The 18,698-nt window shown below is 34.6% G+C and overlaps 3 protein-coding genes and 1 long non-coding RNA gene across 5 annotated transcripts in view; 2 read left to right on the top strand and 2 right to left on the bottom strand.

Annotated features, from left to right (window-relative positions):
- The window catches only part of LOC124450454, an 85,150-nt gene that overhangs the window by 44,834 nt on the left and 21,618 nt on the right, over positions 1-18,698 (top strand). The gene's annotated exons all lie outside the window — the stretch shown is intronic.
- LOC124450436 overlaps positions 1-18,698 on the top strand; it is a 153,475-nt gene that overhangs the window by 36,789 nt on the left and 97,988 nt on the right. The window lies entirely within an intron of this gene.
- LOC124450471 lies at positions 1,709-2,396 on the bottom strand. Its single transcript, XR_006949985.1, has 2 exons — positions 2,203-2,396; positions 1,709-2,065 (listed from the first exon to the last, which is right to left on the bottom strand). It is a non-coding gene; the product is annotated as an uncharacterized LOC124450471 (long non-coding RNA).
- On the bottom strand, positions 3,120-3,851 carry LOC124450464. The gene is made up of 2 exons (XM_047001161.1): positions 3,340-3,851; positions 3,120-3,226 (listed from the first exon to the last, which is right to left on the bottom strand). Exons 1-2 carry the CDS (start codon positions 3,588-3,590, stop codon positions 3,160-3,162), a joined length of 318 nt encoding a protein of 105 aa, XP_046857117.1. The 5' UTR covers positions 3,591-3,851; the 3' UTR covers positions 3,120-3,159.

Raw genomic sequence — 18,698 nt, forward strand, 5'->3', positions numbered from 1 at the left:
TACAGTAGATCATCGGGATCACAGCAAACAGGACAGCTAAAATTATAAAACCTATCAAAACAAGATGAAATTTTGAGAAATTTCTAAATGTTCAATTAATCTTTATTTTGTTAGAGGGTTTTTCACCGGATCCACTGGTTATCCCTCTTTTCGGTTTTTTTTTTAATAACAGTGCTCATATTTGAGGCCAAGAGATGTGATTTGCTATAACATCGTAACTACAGTAAATTTTTGCGTTTCCTTTTCACTTTGGTTTTTGGCCTTCGGGTATATCTCCTGAAACACTGACGTGCTGCGTTGTTATTGTGAATGAAAAGCTATAATCTCACTTTCATTGCAAGTTAAAATAAAATTCTGAAAGGATTTAGTATAATCGTGTGGTAGATAGCATTTTTGTTCTGTAAATGCATGTTTCCTTATAGCTTGTAAAAGATATCTATATTGAATAGCTTGAACTGATTAAAATAAATTATCCAGCTACATCTGTTAATTATTTTACTTGAATTTAAGAAATGATGAACTATTTAGCTATGTAATCTGCAATCTTATGTGTGTTTGAAATAATATTTCTCACTATCTCACCAGATTAATGTTTCAGTTCACAACAAATTAGCAAATGGCTTGGAAGTGATTGGGTGCAATTAGCTTTTCTTAGTGAAACGTTAATACGAAATTTTATAACTAGATTAGAAGTTGTTCTTTGACTGTTTGACATATCTACTTTCAAGTAATTGAGGAAGCGTTGGAACCAATAAAGAATTTTACTCAGTAGAAATGTCCATCTTATTCTTATCACGGCCCAGAGGGCATATTGCATAAGAATTGGAACAGCCATGTGTACGACATACGCGTGTACATGATTATTTTATTTGCTTTTCCCAGATAGCTTGATTATTACATATATGAAAGGTTCTTGCTTTCAGTGAAGTCGTTATACAGCATAATATTGCTAAAAAACCCGATAATATCCCATGCACAGTACTGTCTTTTGAGACAGTTGATTAAATTAAAACTATGATTGTTAAAACCTTATTTACTGCTTTTCAAGCGGGCGTGTGACAAATTATCACCGATAGACGATCTTCTTAAACGACTCTTAAAGTGCTACTGAAGTGAAATTTTCATATTTCGTTTTTCGATACAAGCGTTTTCTCTGTATTTTACTGATCATTTTGAGCTATCGCCCACTGAATTTAATCGATGGGAACGCATCGAACTTTGTGTTCAAACATGGCATATTTGCTTGTTTTGATGCGAATTTTACTTTGAGTGCGTGACGTCATATAAAGGACGGAAGTTCAATTTTAAAGCTCTTAGTATATAAAAATTATATACGAACAAGCATATTTCCACCTGGAATTTTACATATTTTATAACTTCTCTTCGCAAAAATTGCGTATATTTAGTGACAAATGAGCAACACGCATAGGTAAGCAACATTTACAATCGATTAGAGTTTTATAAACTTCTTGAATTTACTTATATTTCTCAATAAACTGGGTGCCGCATCCTTCACGAAGTCTGCAGTTTTAACACACACGCAATGTTATCAGAAACTAACTGTAACGCGCTTATTTCCAATCATCCAATGTATACTACTTTTATAAACTTCTGGATTAGACTTATCATTCTTATCAGATGGGTGTCGCATCCTTGACGTAGTCTGGGGTTTTAAAACCCATGCAATATTATCACAACGCACATAATATAAGGAGAATAATTTTTTATTAAGTTAGTCAAACGTAACGATACACCGCAAGTTAAAATATGGCGAGTAGGCAAAATTCTGCAAAAAATCGTCGAGGAGGACAATATTGTGTTGCTGGTTGGCCCAACGGAAAAAGTTGTACAAACAGTCAACACACAGAGGGTGTCTCAGTACATCGTTTCCCCATGAATGACAAGGAGAGGTTGAATAAATGGACGAAATTTGTTAGGAGACATAGGCCAAAATTCGTTCCTCAGCAGTACTCTGTGCTATGTTCAATGCATTTCGCAGATTGGTACATATTGCAGGTAACTTGTAATCACTGTTCTCTATCTGCCAAGCCTTTTTTACTTGTTCCTAGTCAAGAAAAAAAATTACATAATAAATGGTTTGTTCTGTTTAGGCACGTACTGGCAGTACTTCATTTCAATGAAAACCTTCACAGACAGCCAAAAAAAACAAAAAATGGAACACCATATTATTCTGTGACATACCCAAAATTTAAATCAGGGGATGAAGTAGTAAGAACTGTTTCTTCAGCACCATCATATTGTAAGTTTAGCATGTATGCATTGGTACTCTTGACTTACACATCTAACCACTTGTCATTTTTCCAGACTATGTTAATGAAATCAAAATGTCATGGTTCTTAGTTGTGAGGAATCCATGGACAACATATTTAAGAAGTATAAGGAAAAGTCTTAGAAGCCTTAAACAAAACTTTCTCGGATCGAATTTCCAAAACTGAGGCAATCCAACGGCATTTGGATAGGAAACAACTATCTTCAACACCATTGTTTCCCACATGTAAGTTGTTCATGCTACCATGTATAATAGGTATGGCCAGTGCATTCTAAAAGTAAACAAATTAAATTGTTATTTATAGATCAACAGCAAGATGTACTGCAAGCAAAAGGTTTAGACAAAGAAAAACAAGCTGCTTCAACAGGTCCTTCAGATCCAAAAAAAATGCGCTTATGCAAAAATTGTGGACAGCCAATGAAAGGATATCCAAAAGGTCATTGTCCACAAGAATTACTTGACAAATATTCTTAGCAGGCCAACTTTAAAGTTAGTTATAAAATAATATACTATGCTACAAAAAATGTTCTTATTTGATTAATTATTTTGACTTCACACAACAAAATTGTGAAGCATCACAGCACAATAATGAACCACATAAAGGTAAAAAGTCTCTATACATGGCAAGATATTAATCATTCGTTACAAAACAAAATTAGAAATCAAAAATGTACTAACTCATTTTCATGTATTCTTGGCCATACGCTTGTATGACCTTCCATCTTGGTCTCTTAGAAGTGAGCCAACATTCTTCCAACATTCTTCAAGACTGTAGCATGTGTCATAATCGTGTACTCTTCGTGAAGAGTAACACAGCTAATTTTTTCAATGCTAACATCGAATACCAGTTTATGTAAAGTAGGCCCAACCTATTGACAACAACGGTATTCAATGGCATCTGTGAGCAGTTGAGTACGACCCAAGCTACATGCACACCTATAAAAAAGTGGTTTGTTATCATATTTATGCACCACGACATAAGGACAAAATAACATGTTTAATTCATGGTTTAATTTCTTCTAGAGTTCTAGTAACATTTATCAACTTACCACTTATCTAACTGAAAGGTTCCTTCGAACCTCGCTTCCAATGTTCGAGGGTCTAAGCCATCTGCGTCTTCTTCGACCGACACAAAATTCTCTCCGACTGCGTTCGCAAGAGGTTCATTTTCGTAAGGATTTACCACTGAATTAGCCACAATTGTATCCTCATCGCCGGAATTTGAAAGTAAATTTTCATTTGCCGTATCTGAGTTTTCAGTATCCGAACTGCGTTCGCTTTCACTGCTTGAAGAACTCATATTTTATTGAGTATATGTGTTAAAAATCTAACAAAATACTAGTAAATGAATGCTCCTACTTCGACTTCCGTCCTTTTTATTACGTCACATCCGTATAATATTTCAGTGGTAAAAATTCGCACGCGTAACCCAACTTTGAGCAAAAATTTATTGATGATCCCGTGCTTCAATATGCATAAAAATTATACCAAAGTGATCAGGAAAGATAGAACTATTTGATTATAGAAAAAAATCGATACCCAAAATTTCACTTCAGTAGCACTTTAAGACAATTTCTTATAACAGGAACAAGCGCAGAACTGACAATTCTATTTCATTTTTGTGCTCTTCAACGCAAAAGTTGAGAAATTTTAATGTTATTAATGTTATTCCATTGAGGACTTAAAATATTGTTACATTCGAAGCGGAAATCGACAGCTGACTCTCCCTTTTATGTTGATGACACGTTGTTTTAAAGGGTAGAATTTTTTTTGTCACTTACAGCTCCATTCTTATATATGCCTTTTGGATAAATTGACAAATAAGTATAAACAAGGTTTATTTTGGCTGTTTAGAATTTACTGTATCCACTGTTTTCCCTATTGTGAACAGCAACTCGAGGTTAAATGACTTTATAAGGAAACAATGATGTACTTCTTTTCTGGTTTTGCTCACGTTATGTTGTTGGTCGGCTTATTACATTTGGCTAAAGGTTGGTCAATGATATGTCGCAAATTGCTTTGATTTATTTCTTACCTTTTGGAGTGTTTTGTTAATCACATACGTGGACATTTTACTTAAACATTTTGAACTGTGTGTGTTGTACAATATTACGCAAAGAAATTTGTTGTTAAATCGAGAGCTTTACCGAATTCGAATGCAATAATTGTAATAGCGTAGGCAACTGCCATGTTTGGTCTTGTCATGCAGATGTAAGTTCATTTGCAATATGCATTTTATCGAAACTGTTAATTATACACCAAGTGAACACAAAACTGTTTACGAGTTACGACCGAATTTGTGGGCAACAGTCGCTAACTTACTGAATAGAATGACACGATAAGAATAGCCAAGTTTAGTTCGGCGTTCAACACAGAGTATGGTGGGTATTAAAGAATCTATGTAGGAGCAAAACTAAAACGTTAATTGGGGGTATTCATATAATTTATTCGTTAGCAGTTGTGAATGGAATTTTATTTATTTTACAGGTTTATCGTGTGATGTTTATGGAGGAAAACTATTCGAATGTGGAGATAATGTGAAACATCCAGATAAATGTCCGAAAACATGTTGCTTTAGCAAGAATGTAAAGACTTCCTGTTATTTCAATGGAAAAGGTCATAAATATTATTTAACCGTCGTAAGCTTTTGCTTATTGAAAACCTATTCTGCTATTAGCAAGAACTTTTTGTTTGTCGTTTAGCTACATTGCAGATGTTTTTCTTCTGCCTCATATTATAAAAACAGTATTATGTAAACAGCTTTATAGATATCCGGAAATTTAGAATATGTTTTAATTTTTTTTTTTATTTCACTGCTACAAGATTTTCAATTACTCCTTTCAATGTACTTTGTTTGTATTTTATAATTGCATTTACAAGATAACATGTAATGCTCCTGAAGTAGATGGTATCAATATTTTCATTAAACTTTACATGTAATTTACATGTAATTTAATCCATCCTTTCTCTTAGGCTATGGTCCGATAAAGCACGCTAACGGACTTTGCGTGAATTTAAAAAGCCTTAACACACTGATTTGGTCAAATGACCGCACTTCAAGAAATGCTTTGTTCCTGTTGGCATATGACTGTCCCCCATATCAGGTGGCTACAGGAAAATGTATTTTACCATCTAAGTAAGTTTATTAAATTTTTTTCAAATTTGTTTAACAAGCAGTTTTATTGTAATGTTACTGGAAGAGTTTATTTTGTCATCTAATAATGATACTACAAAATCATTCATCTAAAAATGATAACTAATTGCAATAAATGCACGATTAGTTTTCAAACACCTTTATATCGCCCGATTTTTAGCAAAAAAGTGGACGAGGCTTCGTAAATTACGCAAATGATCACAAACTTATCAAATATTTGGAGTTTAGACAAGGAATATTGTCTATACCGTTATAAAAGATAAGTCCTAAAAGACAAGTTCAGTGAGCACGGGGTTTCAATTGGCAAATGAGAAGTTTTCTTTTCGACTAATCACAAGTAATGACAAAGCAGACTCTGCCGCACAATTTATGTGCAGTAAAGAATACACCAAACCTAAAGAGTGTTTCTAGAAAACTCAACAGAACTGCATTATGCTTGTAGAAATGATTCTGCGGGGTTGTTCTAATCAAGCGTTTATAATTTCTCCACACTGTGAATTTTTTATTGTTTTATGACATTTACATGTCACCCAAAAACTTTTTGTATTCATTAAATCCATTAATCAAAGTCCAAATGTTTTTCTTGTTTTTTGCCTGTCTGTCAATTGCCGGAAACGTGTCAACTTTGCACTGTATGGTTTGCATTGTATACGAGAATAACTTTATTTGAAAATTCATGAATGTTTCGCAATTTTTCCTCAAAAAAATACTTTGTAAAGTCTTATTATTCTGGCTATAAATAGGGACCTCAACTTTTTGCCACATGTTTGTGAGTTTCAAGTATTTGAGATAGGTTCATTTAATTCTCGATTCCATTCTATTCAATTCAATTCAAATTTAAATGCACTTTCTGCAGAAAGAAACGATTCGACAATTTTTGAGCAGAGTGCCTTGAAATTGTTTTAAAGATAGCAATTGCCATGATTGTTCGCCAAAAATAACCTAAGAGTTGTAAGGCAGTGGCGGATCTAGAGTTAGTCAAAATAGATTACTGCTGCACATTAAGGAATATATTTACATATTTAAGCTCCTCAGATATAAGTCCACTGGTGAAAGTGTATTCTTTAGAAATGGAAAACCGATTGTGCTTGTCTGAAAGTAGTTTGAAATTAAAACTAAGCAGCTTTAATTTATTATGCTAAATGCTGCACGCTGTAACTGTCCCTAGATCCGCTAATGTTTATAGGTTATTCTTGCCACTGACTTTATAAATGCCATGGCATTTGCTGTCTTTAAAACAAATTTTTGCTGGTAGCTACTGCGCGTGCGCGGCTAACCACTGAAAAAGTGTCCATCGGTTTGTATGTCGCTATCCTTGAAGATATTCTGATGTACGGATGATGAAGAAGAATTCTGCTTTGTGTGTTCGTTGTTTTCACGTTAAAATATCGCATGTTGTTTTGATAAGTAGACTGTTTTTGAGCCAAGCGAAATTTTCCGGTGAAGCAAGATCATACTTTATATGCTAAATTATATAAAAATGCAATGTCGTTATTTATGTAATTAATCTTGAAATATCTTAGTCAAATCTGGTATCTAGGTTGCTCAGTTTACAGCAGTCATTTAATTTGTACTGCGTAATATTATCATAATAGCAATGGATCTGAGCGCAAGATAGCTACATGTAGCTAATACACCGAGATACTTGCTTTGAGTGAAACGTTCATCCTCCTTAATTGCTATCCACAAGTCAGTTAAATAGGCAAAAATTCGTTGGAGGCATCTTCATAACATTATTAATCACAATACTAACGCAACCCAAACACTACGAAATAGTGAAACATACGCATATATGACACTGTTTAGGCCTGTTTCAAACGTCGAACTTTAAATGCACCAGACGCATTAAAGACAAAAGAAAATGAGGTGAGCTTTCTCATTATCTTTTGTTTTAAATGCGTTCGGTGCATGTAAAGTTCGACGTTTGAACAGGGCTTAGTCATCAACTCATACTATACGATTTACGAAACGTGAAATCGATGAAATGGATTAGGCAAATGATTATAACATACAAATAAACCTTCGTTGGTGATCACAAATTTTAAAAGTTGTATAGTCCGGGTTTAGTACTTGTTAGCATTGTTTATGTACTGCTCGGTTCAAATACCGAGACAAATAAATTTATGTTATTTATTTTGCTTTCGAGACTAGTACGAAATACAACTAATATTTGTTTGAGATTTACATATCTTTAATTGACAATGGAAATTATTGTATATAACTATGAACAGGTAATACATTTTAAGTACGTACGATAAATTGAAAATGTGCAAACTGCGAAACATTGATAGCTTTCAACCATTAAACATTACAATGGGCGCGGTATTTTCTGAATTATAGGTATCCTATATTTGTGAAACAAAAAAGTCACAAGCGTATTAAATTCTCGGTTACTTATAAGGCATAGATGTCAGAAAAATGCTTTAAGGCTGGTTCACACGATGCGATTTGAGCACATTTAGAGTGAGCCTCCACACATTCTAAGCCGTCAATCTAAAAAATCGGTTGGAAATAGAACTTCCTTTTTTTTCATCCGACAAGATCAAAGAAAACCAACTAGCCAAATAAGTTAGATTTGAAAAAGACTTAGAAACAAGAACGAAAAATATATCGATAAATGTACTGCATGGCACAAATGTCTGTTCACACGAATATATATATGCAAATGAATATAAGTATCAACAAAATTATCACACCTTCTCAATAAGCAACCAAAAGTTTGAACCAAGACAATCGGAACCAACATATCACATCCTGTAAACGGGCCTTGAAAAAGTCGTTGATGAGAAAGAATTTATTGAAAAAAAATGCTTTTTGGTGCAATTAAACCATAACAAGTTCATCATTAAAATTTGTAGGAAGTTTTGGGGACTTCACTTTTCATAATGTGAGTACAGTCACGTGACATGTAATATAAAGGAGGGTGTTTGGTAAATGCAGAATAGGTTACAACATTATTGGGTCATTCGACCATTCAGTGAGCACATAGCACTTTTTTATACCTCCAACAAGTTTGAAGCAAATATTATTTAATATATATTCTTGATCTATGTTTATGAATCTAGAAAACTTGATCACCTACCCACATGTACGCACTGCGTGCCTGTTTTTAGATTTGTCATAAGTTCGAAGAAGATTTTGGCTTTACTTGGTGTCATTGTCAAAGTTTTGTTCTTCTGCACTTAGTTTTGTATGATTTTTTTGTTCTGGAAATTAAGTAAATCTGAAATCTCAAAGAATATAATTAGGCTCGCACAAAACGCAAATTTTCAATCCTCGTGTTTTATAAAAGCGATAAAATCAAAAATGTAAAAAAAAACTTTCTTTAAAACAACGCTTTTGAGAATCGAGATTAGATTTCAATAAGTCGCTAACTTATCAATTTACGAATATTTATTATAGCTTGAAACTTGCTGATCCTTGGAAAAGAGTTGAACTTTTACAAACAGGGAGTAGATATTGCGGCGGCCATTAGGAAGATACCGACCAATCAAGAATGGAAATTTAGACTACTTTCATACTAATGCACCATACAAAACTGTATTGGTGGTTCATCTGTAGTCAATAATGAATGGCAGCCTAAAGACAATGAAAATGTCTTTATCAATGAAAATGTCTGCGATGTCAATAATTCGTGCAAATTCAATTATGGTAAATTGCATCACCAAGTTGAGTCGTCAATTACGCCATTACGCTACAAGACGTATCACAGTTTATAAATATCTTTACACAGTGATGATTGTTGAGAACTATACATAGCTAATCTTCATGAATAATAATTGAATCTAACATAAAATAGGCATCAACTTTGACACGATTTTTTAGTGTAAAATTGTTAAATCGAATATGACGAGTTAAATTTCAAGAGTGCGATTATGCCAGGTTGAAATTTCACTTTTTATTAGATTTAATTGAAAGAATGAAATTGGGCAATGCTTTTGCTATTCAGTATCAGAGGGTTATTTCAGCACTCTAATTAAGCGTTACGTCGTAAATACGACTCTGCTAAAATGCATGTTTTTACTTGATTGCCTTTACTTAGATTGTTAAACTTGAGAAGATGTGGATTTCGCTTCATTATGTCTCTCAATAAATGTTTATATTTTAACGGTCTCTCCAATAAGCGTTAAACTGGAAACTGACGCTCGTTGTTGAAATATGTTCGTTCATTTAAAATGTTTCAACAATAACACGCAGTGGCGGATCTAGGGTACCACAAAATAAATTATAACTTCTCAATTTTAACTTCAAATTTTTTCAGAAAAAATCTATTGGTTTTTAATTTTTAAGATTATAATTTTGCCAATGAATTTGTCTCAAAGGTGTTTAGAAATGTAAATATTCGCCAAAATGTGCTGCACTTAATATATTTTGAGGTACTCTAAATTCACCAGTGATAACACGTAAGTGCGTAGGAAAGTAGTTTGCAAGTTGCGTCTATTGTTTAAAATGACTTTGTATCTTCGCCTGTGGTTTTTTATATACATTATTTAAACTATATACTTTATTTCTTGCTCTTACAAGAAGAATATTAACCACTTTTCTCTCAAGTGAATGTTGCGGTAGTGTAGATTGTTCTTTTTTTTGATTTGTTTAGAAATATTCTAGAAATATATTTTAACATTATCTTGATTTTTTAGTTTACGAAAGAAAGATTGAGAACGGAGATGATTTAAATATCCAATGTGACAGGGCCGGATTAACATTTTGCGGGGCCCATGGCATAATATCAGTGCGGGGCCCTTGCCCCAACCCCTGTGTTTACCAAAATGCAATAAAAAACTGTTTTTTTAACTCAAACAATAAAACCTCGTATTTTGGCCTATTTAAACCAATACGTTGAATATAATTCCAATTTACAATCACGTACGTATACCAAACATTACATACCAATATTAAACAGACTAATATAATAAACACGATAAAAAAAGACGTAAAAGGTTTTACTGTGCAGAAGTGTTAAGCCTTATAAACGTTATGCTTACGGGATTTCATAAGAGCAAAATCATTAATCAGGGATGACATATCAATACTACGCAGAACATCATTTTCAATACTCAGAAGAGCAAGGCTATTTAGTCGTTCCTGTGTCATGGTTGAACGAAGATGATCCTTTATTAGCTTTAATTTCGAGAACGACCGTTCACCAGAACAATTTGATATCATCATACTGAGGTAAATGCGAAACACAATAACAGTGTTTGGAAATACAGTTTCCAGGTTATTTCCCACAAGAAACCTGTATATACGCAGTTCTAGGAGTCTACGTTCACTTTGATGTCGTCATCATCATCGGATGTTACATCGATGTCATGGTCTTCACTAGGCTGAGCAGAAGATCCAATTCGAGCTGAAGAATAATGAGGTGCAGCTGCATGACTCGCATCTAATGCTCTTTTCACGAATTCTGTGTTGAGAAAGCTAGAAAACTGGAGCAATTCATCACCCAAATTGACTTCGAGGTCAGTGGAAAATGCTTTTTGCAATCTTTGTGCGTTTTCCAACACGTCTTCAGCTGGCAGATCTGTAAGCTTTCGCAGAAAGCCAAACTTTTCAGCAATGTTGATGTAAGCACTCAGTCGTTTTCGCAACTCAGCATCCAGACTATCGATTATTACAAGGAAAGTACCTGTGCGAAACTTGTCGGCTGGAATCTGCAACAAATCAGGTGCTGATCCTGGCTCGTCGTTACGACGATTTCGTTTACGCACGCGCTTGATCTCTTCTTTATATTGATCACATTCACTGAGCTCCTTTCCTTTGGCTTCAAATTCTTCAAATCTGGTTCGCAGCGAAAGGACAAACTCAATCAGCGATTCATATAATGCAACAGCAGTGTTGAGATCTTGATCAGCTAATTGCAGGATCTGACTTGTTCTCTGAAATCGTTGCAAGATTTGATGCCATAATGCTGCCAGAATTCCAATTTCAAGCTGGGCCATATCAGACGCAAGACTATTGGCTTCATTTTGGCTTCAGGCTTCTCATCTTGATCATCATGGATCTCGTCTAAAGCAGCATTAATTTCCTCGTATCCTATTACTAGAGCTTTTGTAGCATCTGCACGTGCTGACCATCGAGTATCAGACATACGTTTAACCGTTGGAAGTCTCTTGCTTGAAAGTTGGTCGGTTAAAACTTTCCAACGATGCGTTGAAGCAGCAAAGAAAGAGTACAATCGTTGGAGGAAGTTGAAGAATCTTGATGCTTCTTGACAACAACTGGCAGATGATTGTCCAACAAGATTAAGGGAATGTGCAACGCAGGGTATGTACTGTGCTAGGCTACAATGTTGCTGAATAATGGCCTGCATACCATTATATTTCCCACTCATATTGCTTGCATTGTCATATGACTGGCCGCGGCAATCCGAAATATTTATATTATTGGTTTTCAAATAATCTAGTAGCCTTTCAGCTAGCAATTTTCCGCTATGTCCACGTATGTTAAGGAAAGATACAAATCGTTCGACAGGACCAGAGGGTAAAACGTATCGAAGAATGCATGTCAGTTGATCAACGTGGGAAATATCTGGGGTAGAGTCTACACAGACGGAGAAATACTTTGCAGCTTTAACTTCTGTAAAATCTGCTCGCGAACTCGAGTTGCCATCAGTTGGATGAATTCCTCGCAAATGGTCTTTGAGAGATAGGATGTGTGACCCTTTCCCTTATTTGCATTACGGTTGATGTGTTGCGCTAGAAATGGATCGAACATCGATATAAGTTCTAATGTTCCCAGGTAGTTACCGTTTTTTGGCGATCCAACGATCTCATCAGTGCCGCGAAATGGTAAACTTCGCTCGGAAAGGTAACGGATGGTTTCTGTTACCCGCTCAAGTACTGCCCGCCAATAGTTACGCTCATCACTGGCCTGTGTGACCAGTTCTGAATCAATACGGCAGCCAGCATCGCTACGTTGGAGTAGCTGAAAACAGCATTACGGTGCGCTGAACTTTTCTCATGTCGTGGAATTGACTGGGATGCGCGTTTCCAGTCATTATAACCTTGTTTTCCAAAACGATGCTGTCAGTCATGAGTTTACACGCAAAACAGAACACGACATGTTTGGATGGTGAATAGCAGAGCCAGTTTCGAGGATGTTGCTGTTTTGTAAGCTCATGTGTACGTGAACAAAGTTTTTTGACATCGTCTATTGTAAGCATCTCCCTCATATCTTGTTGATGTTGCGCTGAAATCGGCATCGGAATTTCTGCACTGACTACTCCCTTGACCTGCCCAGTGCTCTCTCATATTGTCAGAAATATCAGTAGGCCATAATCCCAAATCACAAGAGTATCCATCATTGTTATCAGTGGAAATGGACGTATCACCAGATGTCAACTCCTTGGATGTGTCGCCGGTGTCGGGTTCCTCAACTGCTTCTGCCATTGTTGTCATCGCTTCATCTGCAGCAGTCAGCTCAGAAGAACCTTCATCAGCCTTCGGAGGAAACAGTTCCGATATTTTCGGCATTTTACTTAAAACTTTACTTTCCCGTAAAATTCGTTCATCCTTTGCCTTTCGTTTTGCTGCTCCAGATGCATATTTGCGATTTTTGTCGCGGTCGCGGTTGCCACCCCCACTGGTGGAACTCATTCTTTAATTGTTAACTATATTATAGCAATTAGCAAACCTAAAAATTTGAAAGTGACGTTTTAGTAATATTTACTTTCACAAAAACATAGAAGGACGATTTGACGGTTTACTATCGCACATACAGAATTGTGAGAAAATAAATCAAACACGCATACGCTTCTTGGGCCTTTGGAGCTGCCAGGAATTCAGGACATTTTTGAAATATATTGTTATTTCATATAAATCGGCAATTTATATATGAGGAATAAACATGTAACCAAGGAAACGTAAGAATGCAGACGGCTCACGGCAGTTAGTAAATCATCAAAACTTACCAAGCGTCGCCGTCACTGCTTCAGCATTCAGCCAAATACCTTGAATATCTCCAGTTTGAATTTGTCAACAACACTTACAAGTCACAAACAACAGCAATCTCAAAAATTATCAAAATGAATCGAAAAAAGTCTGATAGTATTCAATACGGTTTGAAAGTCGAGACTACAACAATATCGAGTTGCAATCCTACTGCCAGACGAAAGACTTTATGTAATATAATAGGTGTAGCTAAATTAACGGAAACTGCAACATGTAATATGACGATACAAATGGATCTCCTATCCCATTGCAAAATATAGCCTATATTTTGCCAGTGAATCATTGATACTTGCAGTGTTACCGTTTTTGGAATTGGGCCTCACGCTTTTATATTTCAATTAGTCTTGGCCGTTTCGTTTTATTTCCCTTTTTTTCTTTTTCCAAAGGCAAGCGCGGGCCCCCCAGAAGCGCGGGGCCCGCGGCATATGCCGCTTCTGCCATATGGTTAATCCGGCACTGCAATGTGATGAAACGTGCTCTAAGTGGGTCATTGAAATGCGTTCAGCTGAATTTGGTTTTTTGTTAAAAGAAAGGGGGCGAAATAGAAAACCATATAAGATATCTTCGATGGAAAAAGACTGTCTGTCAACGTCAGCGTTGAGTGTTGCGCAAAATCAATGCAACGGAAAGAAAAAATGTTTCTTTAAAGTACGGAGGGAGGATTTCTTATGAAGACCATCCAGTTGCAGCGAAACATCAACACTACTTCTTTACTACACTTGCAAAACGCCTAAATCAGGTATAAACAGTTATAATATGTGACATTTTATTTGTTAGATTGATGGTAATGTACAACATGCAGAAGTGTTTTGTCTTTGGGTTTTAATGTAAAAGCAAGGAGATATACCGTAGTGTATAGAATCGCCTCAAGAACCTTTTTCATTAATGCATGCTTACAACTACGTTACCACACCGAACAGCAGAAAATGGCCGACCGATCGATCTAATAACCGGCATCCATCCACATCATTGATCTCTATATTATGGCTGGGTGTACAAATAAACAAAGAACCATATAATGATTTGTAAGTATATGAACCGGAAACTAACCTTGTAAAGATATTTCTAATGATAGTTAAATGAATGCATTATCCCACATTTGTTTCACTGACAGTAGTTTAAAGCAAATAAGTCAAGATATCATACAAATTTAAGCGATCGTAAACGTTAGGTATATCTCGTATGGACGAATAATACGAGAACTTGATACACTGTGTTTGTATTTTGTCCAGTTCAATACGAATTTTTATTTTTTATTGTATTCTCTGTTCAGAGTTCACGTTAGGAAGATGTAAATTAGAAATAATATTTTATAGCAGAATTGTGTTTAACTTTGCAATCAACATATTTTTTAAAAAATGGTTTGAGTCATATTCATCTTTTTTTTTATTTGGTTGTAGAGAGCAGAACGACACCAGTAACACAATTAAACACTTCATCAAAAAGTAACCCTTTACCTGTAGCACCCAGCATAAAAGCCACCCAGACAGACCACAAAACTACACTCAGCAAGATAGCGACTACAGCGGATCAAAAAACTACTTCGAAAAATATTAGTGAATCTAACACCAATGATAGCGTTTATCTAGGTAATAAAAAGACACATTTTCTTTATTATCTTTGACAGTAGTGATCCTACAACGGTCAGAATACATTAATGAAAATACATTTCCATTACTTTAGAGTGAATCATATTGGAAGTATTTTACTCTTAAATGTTCTTTGGATTTTTTTAGCCAACAGCGTATTCAAAAAAGTCTTTTGAATTCAAAATGGACTTCTATATTTTACTTTGACCTACCCAAGATCTTCCACTGATCTGTGTTTCGATTATGATAACTGTTCGAAGAAATTCTGTGGTCTCATATCATCGCAGAATGCTCAGTATAAAATTTTGTTAATTTAAGATAAAGACTGCGTTGCATTGATTTGTTTATATATGGCAATGGTATAGGTATCATCCGATATCACATAGCCCTGATCCGGCAAATGGATACTTTAACCAAGTCGTATAACGCCAGCCGTGTAAACAACACTAGTAACAATTCTTGCATGCTAACACAAGTGTAGATAAGTCGTGTGCTCTCGCTATGGGGTTTTTTCATGAAATGACAACATTTTTGACTTTGAAGATGACTACCGCTAAGGTTGTCGAAACGTCAGTCAAAAAAAAAACAAAAACAGTCCTTCTCAGGACTATACCCACCTGGACGATCTACATTTACAAACATGTAACGATACTCACGGGTTCAAAACATTTACAAGAAGTGAGAACTATGACATTGAAGACGAAAAACGACGTAATGTACATAAAAAAGTTCGTTACTTGTTAAATTTATCAGCTCCGTAAACACGCTGCTCAAACATTGATTCAATTGTTGGGAACTGTGCCTCTCGTTGAGGTAAACTTAAAATTAAATGAATTTTCTCTGTTAGCAGCACCTGTAACTTTTATAGACAACGAAGGAAGATTTTACTGAAGAAAACTATGAACAACCCTTTATTGCTGTGAAATCTCTTTTTCTTTAAGATAAATTGCAAGTCTTGCAGTTGGCGCTTTTCTACTTATTGTTCTGGTTGTGATCCTTTTGTTCTGGTTTGTATTTTGTAATTGTTTTCATTTTCGAGATTTGCCCAATATTGTGCTCAGCGACACTTGTTGCTATAAGAGCGTGAATTTTTCTTTTTAATTGCTACATTTTCATACGTTAGATTCATAAGACAATTTCACTTATCAATTATTTTACGTATTTTTTAAACCTTAGTATAATTGTAAAGCGGTCCTTGATTTGATTCGTTGTGTATTTTTAAGTAGCAATGCATGGATGGATGGAAAAATTCATTTAACTGATTATAACATTGCAAAATTCAGCCCTTCTTTGCCTTTGATTAGAGAATCTATAGATAGATTTATTAACTGTATCTCTTTACCTGATAAGATTTACTCAGTTATTCTTAACTGAATAAAAGGTGTTCGGATAGTTTTATCAAATACAATTTTTCTTTCTCATTGTTTTTTAACGTAGAAAATTTATGAAAATGGCTTGGTTTTTACAGCATAATACGTCGAAATCGAAATGTTGGTAACATATATATGGAACCCGTTAAATATAAGAAAAGGATGAAACAAAGGAAAAATTTAATCGTTAACATGGACGAAGATTGTGTCGTACCATTTCCTAAAGATGTTAAGACAAATCAAAACGCTGTTACAGTAAGTGTTCGTTAAGAGAAACTTCAGACACAGATTAAGTTATTGAATTAAAAAATATTTTTCAGTTGCTCTTAACAATATCATTTTTTTAGTGTTTTTTTTTTGTGATTATCTCAAGCTTCCCTTCACAATCACCATCATCATTATTTGTTTTCATCTACCTGTTCATCCTTAGAATCCTCCCTAGCATCATCCTTTTTCTTTTTTATCAGAGCCATTATCTCTTTCTTATTTTCTATCACCATGATCAATTTCGTATCAAGCCCTTAAGTTTGTTTATGCCATTTAAATTTTTCATGATTACCATCATTTCATTTTTTACAATTTAACGGTTCTTACCGTGAATTAACTTCAAAATCTCAACATTGCATGGACAAATTCGTTCTGCTCTAGACCTCCAGATATTTTAACAGCCCTGTTTATGCGCTGTCTACGCCACTGACCAATATCATCGCCTGTCGTTTTATTTTATTGTCACTATTAGCTGGTTGCTTTTTGAAGAATAAGTCTCACAAGATGTTTTGTGCGATAGCCATTTTGGTCATCAGCATGAAAAAAATTTATCAATGTTTCAGCTCTATAATAGTCAGGCGACATTTGTTTGATTTTATCAAAATCAATGAAAAATAATGTGATTGCATACTGTCTGACGTTGTTGAACATGACGCAACACTGGAGTTTATTTTTATTCTTTTCTTGTGTAAAATGAATTATGTTTGTTTTTGAATGCTTGTATCGATGTGTTCAGTATTACGAAATATCGCCATCAAACTTCGCAGCTATGTTTTCTAATTTTGACGGGAACGCCTATTTTCTTCAATGTCAATTTTTTGATAAACTTTTAGACATAGTACAGAAACTATTGGGGGAGGACCCCCCCCACACACACTTTCTCATAATGTACGCCCCTGAGTGATATTTCGAAACATTACTGAATGATTCTTTAACTTTCTCCGTCACGTTTTTCATACACCGGTAGCAGTATTTTTTATTTCTTATTATTGGTACCGTTTTGGGGCATGCCAGGTTGTGTTGCATAGTTTATGATTATAAAAGGAAAAATGTCTGAATGTAGAATAGCAAATTTTTACAAAGTTAATGATGATATAAATGGAAATCCCTGCACTGCTTTTCAGAATACAATTGTTTTAGTCAATAATTTACGTATGTCTACATTTTTTGCCTTTTTCAACATGGTTTTTGTTTGCAATTAAAGTGTTATTAATATAAATTGTTTCAAAAAAGTTGTATCACCCCAAAAATATTAAAAAACAAACACATTCTAAAACTAGCTTACAAATAACCAGAAAAATGTTTGCATCAAACTTTGTTTTTATTTGTTATTAAAATGCTTCTAAATTATACTTTTTTTCAATAAAGAACGTTCCTAAAACAGTACCATAATCGTTAACGAGCTTTATTTGACCCAACACTCTACTATAAATTCAAAGTTTTTTACTAATGATTATTTTGACAATTCGAACTAAAAAACTTTAAAAACAGAGAACGTCAATAACTGCTAAGATCTTTACGTTTCAAACACAATACTATTTTAAAACAAATGATATTTCGCGAATAATAAATGCTAAAACAATTTTTTATAACTTTTCCCATTTGTGAGCATTTTCCACCATGTCAATTTACAATATCTTTTGTCTCATTTCTGTTGAAATTCTCAGTCAGAAAAGGATTCTTGAAAAAGAAATCAATTTCCTGAGATTAATTCCATTTAAGTTGACAATGACCTAGGCGCAGCGCACAACTGTGTTTCAATTTCGTGCTTAGTAGTTATATTTTAATTAACAGCATTTACAAAGACTTGGTATCTGGCTGTAACATTTATACCATAGGTAACCAGTTTATTGAGTTATAGTTCCTAGTTACCCAGAATGCCCTGAGTCCGATTCATGAAGTAAATATCATTGTAACCAGTTGTAAGTGTAAGTGACAACACTAAACATGTGGAGACAACTATTTTCTTACATTGTCAAGCTCATGTACGTGATTGTAGCTTAATTTGATGATTATGTTTGTCATTACTTTGTAATCTAACTGCGTTCCTTCTCTTCGCATCACATTGACAAAATA

This window comes from Xenia sp. Carnegie-2017, unplaced genomic scaffold (genome assembly GCF_021976095.1).
Source record: "Xenia sp. Carnegie-2017 unplaced genomic scaffold, XeniaSp_v1 HiC_scaffold_24, whole genome shotgun sequence".
NCBI lineage: Eukaryota > Metazoa > Cnidaria > Anthozoa > Malacalcyonacea > Xeniidae > Xenia > Xenia sp. Carnegie-2017.

Coding starts and splice junctions, on each gene's coding strand:
- LOC124450464 (XM_047001161.1), bottom strand. CDS start 3,590: ATGAGTTCTTCAAGCAGTGAAAGCGAACGCAGTTCGGATACTGAAAAC. Junction 3,227..3,339: donor ACCTTTCAGTTAGATAAGTG/GTAAGTTGATAA, acceptor ACTTTTTTATAG/GTGTGCATGTAGCTTGGGTC.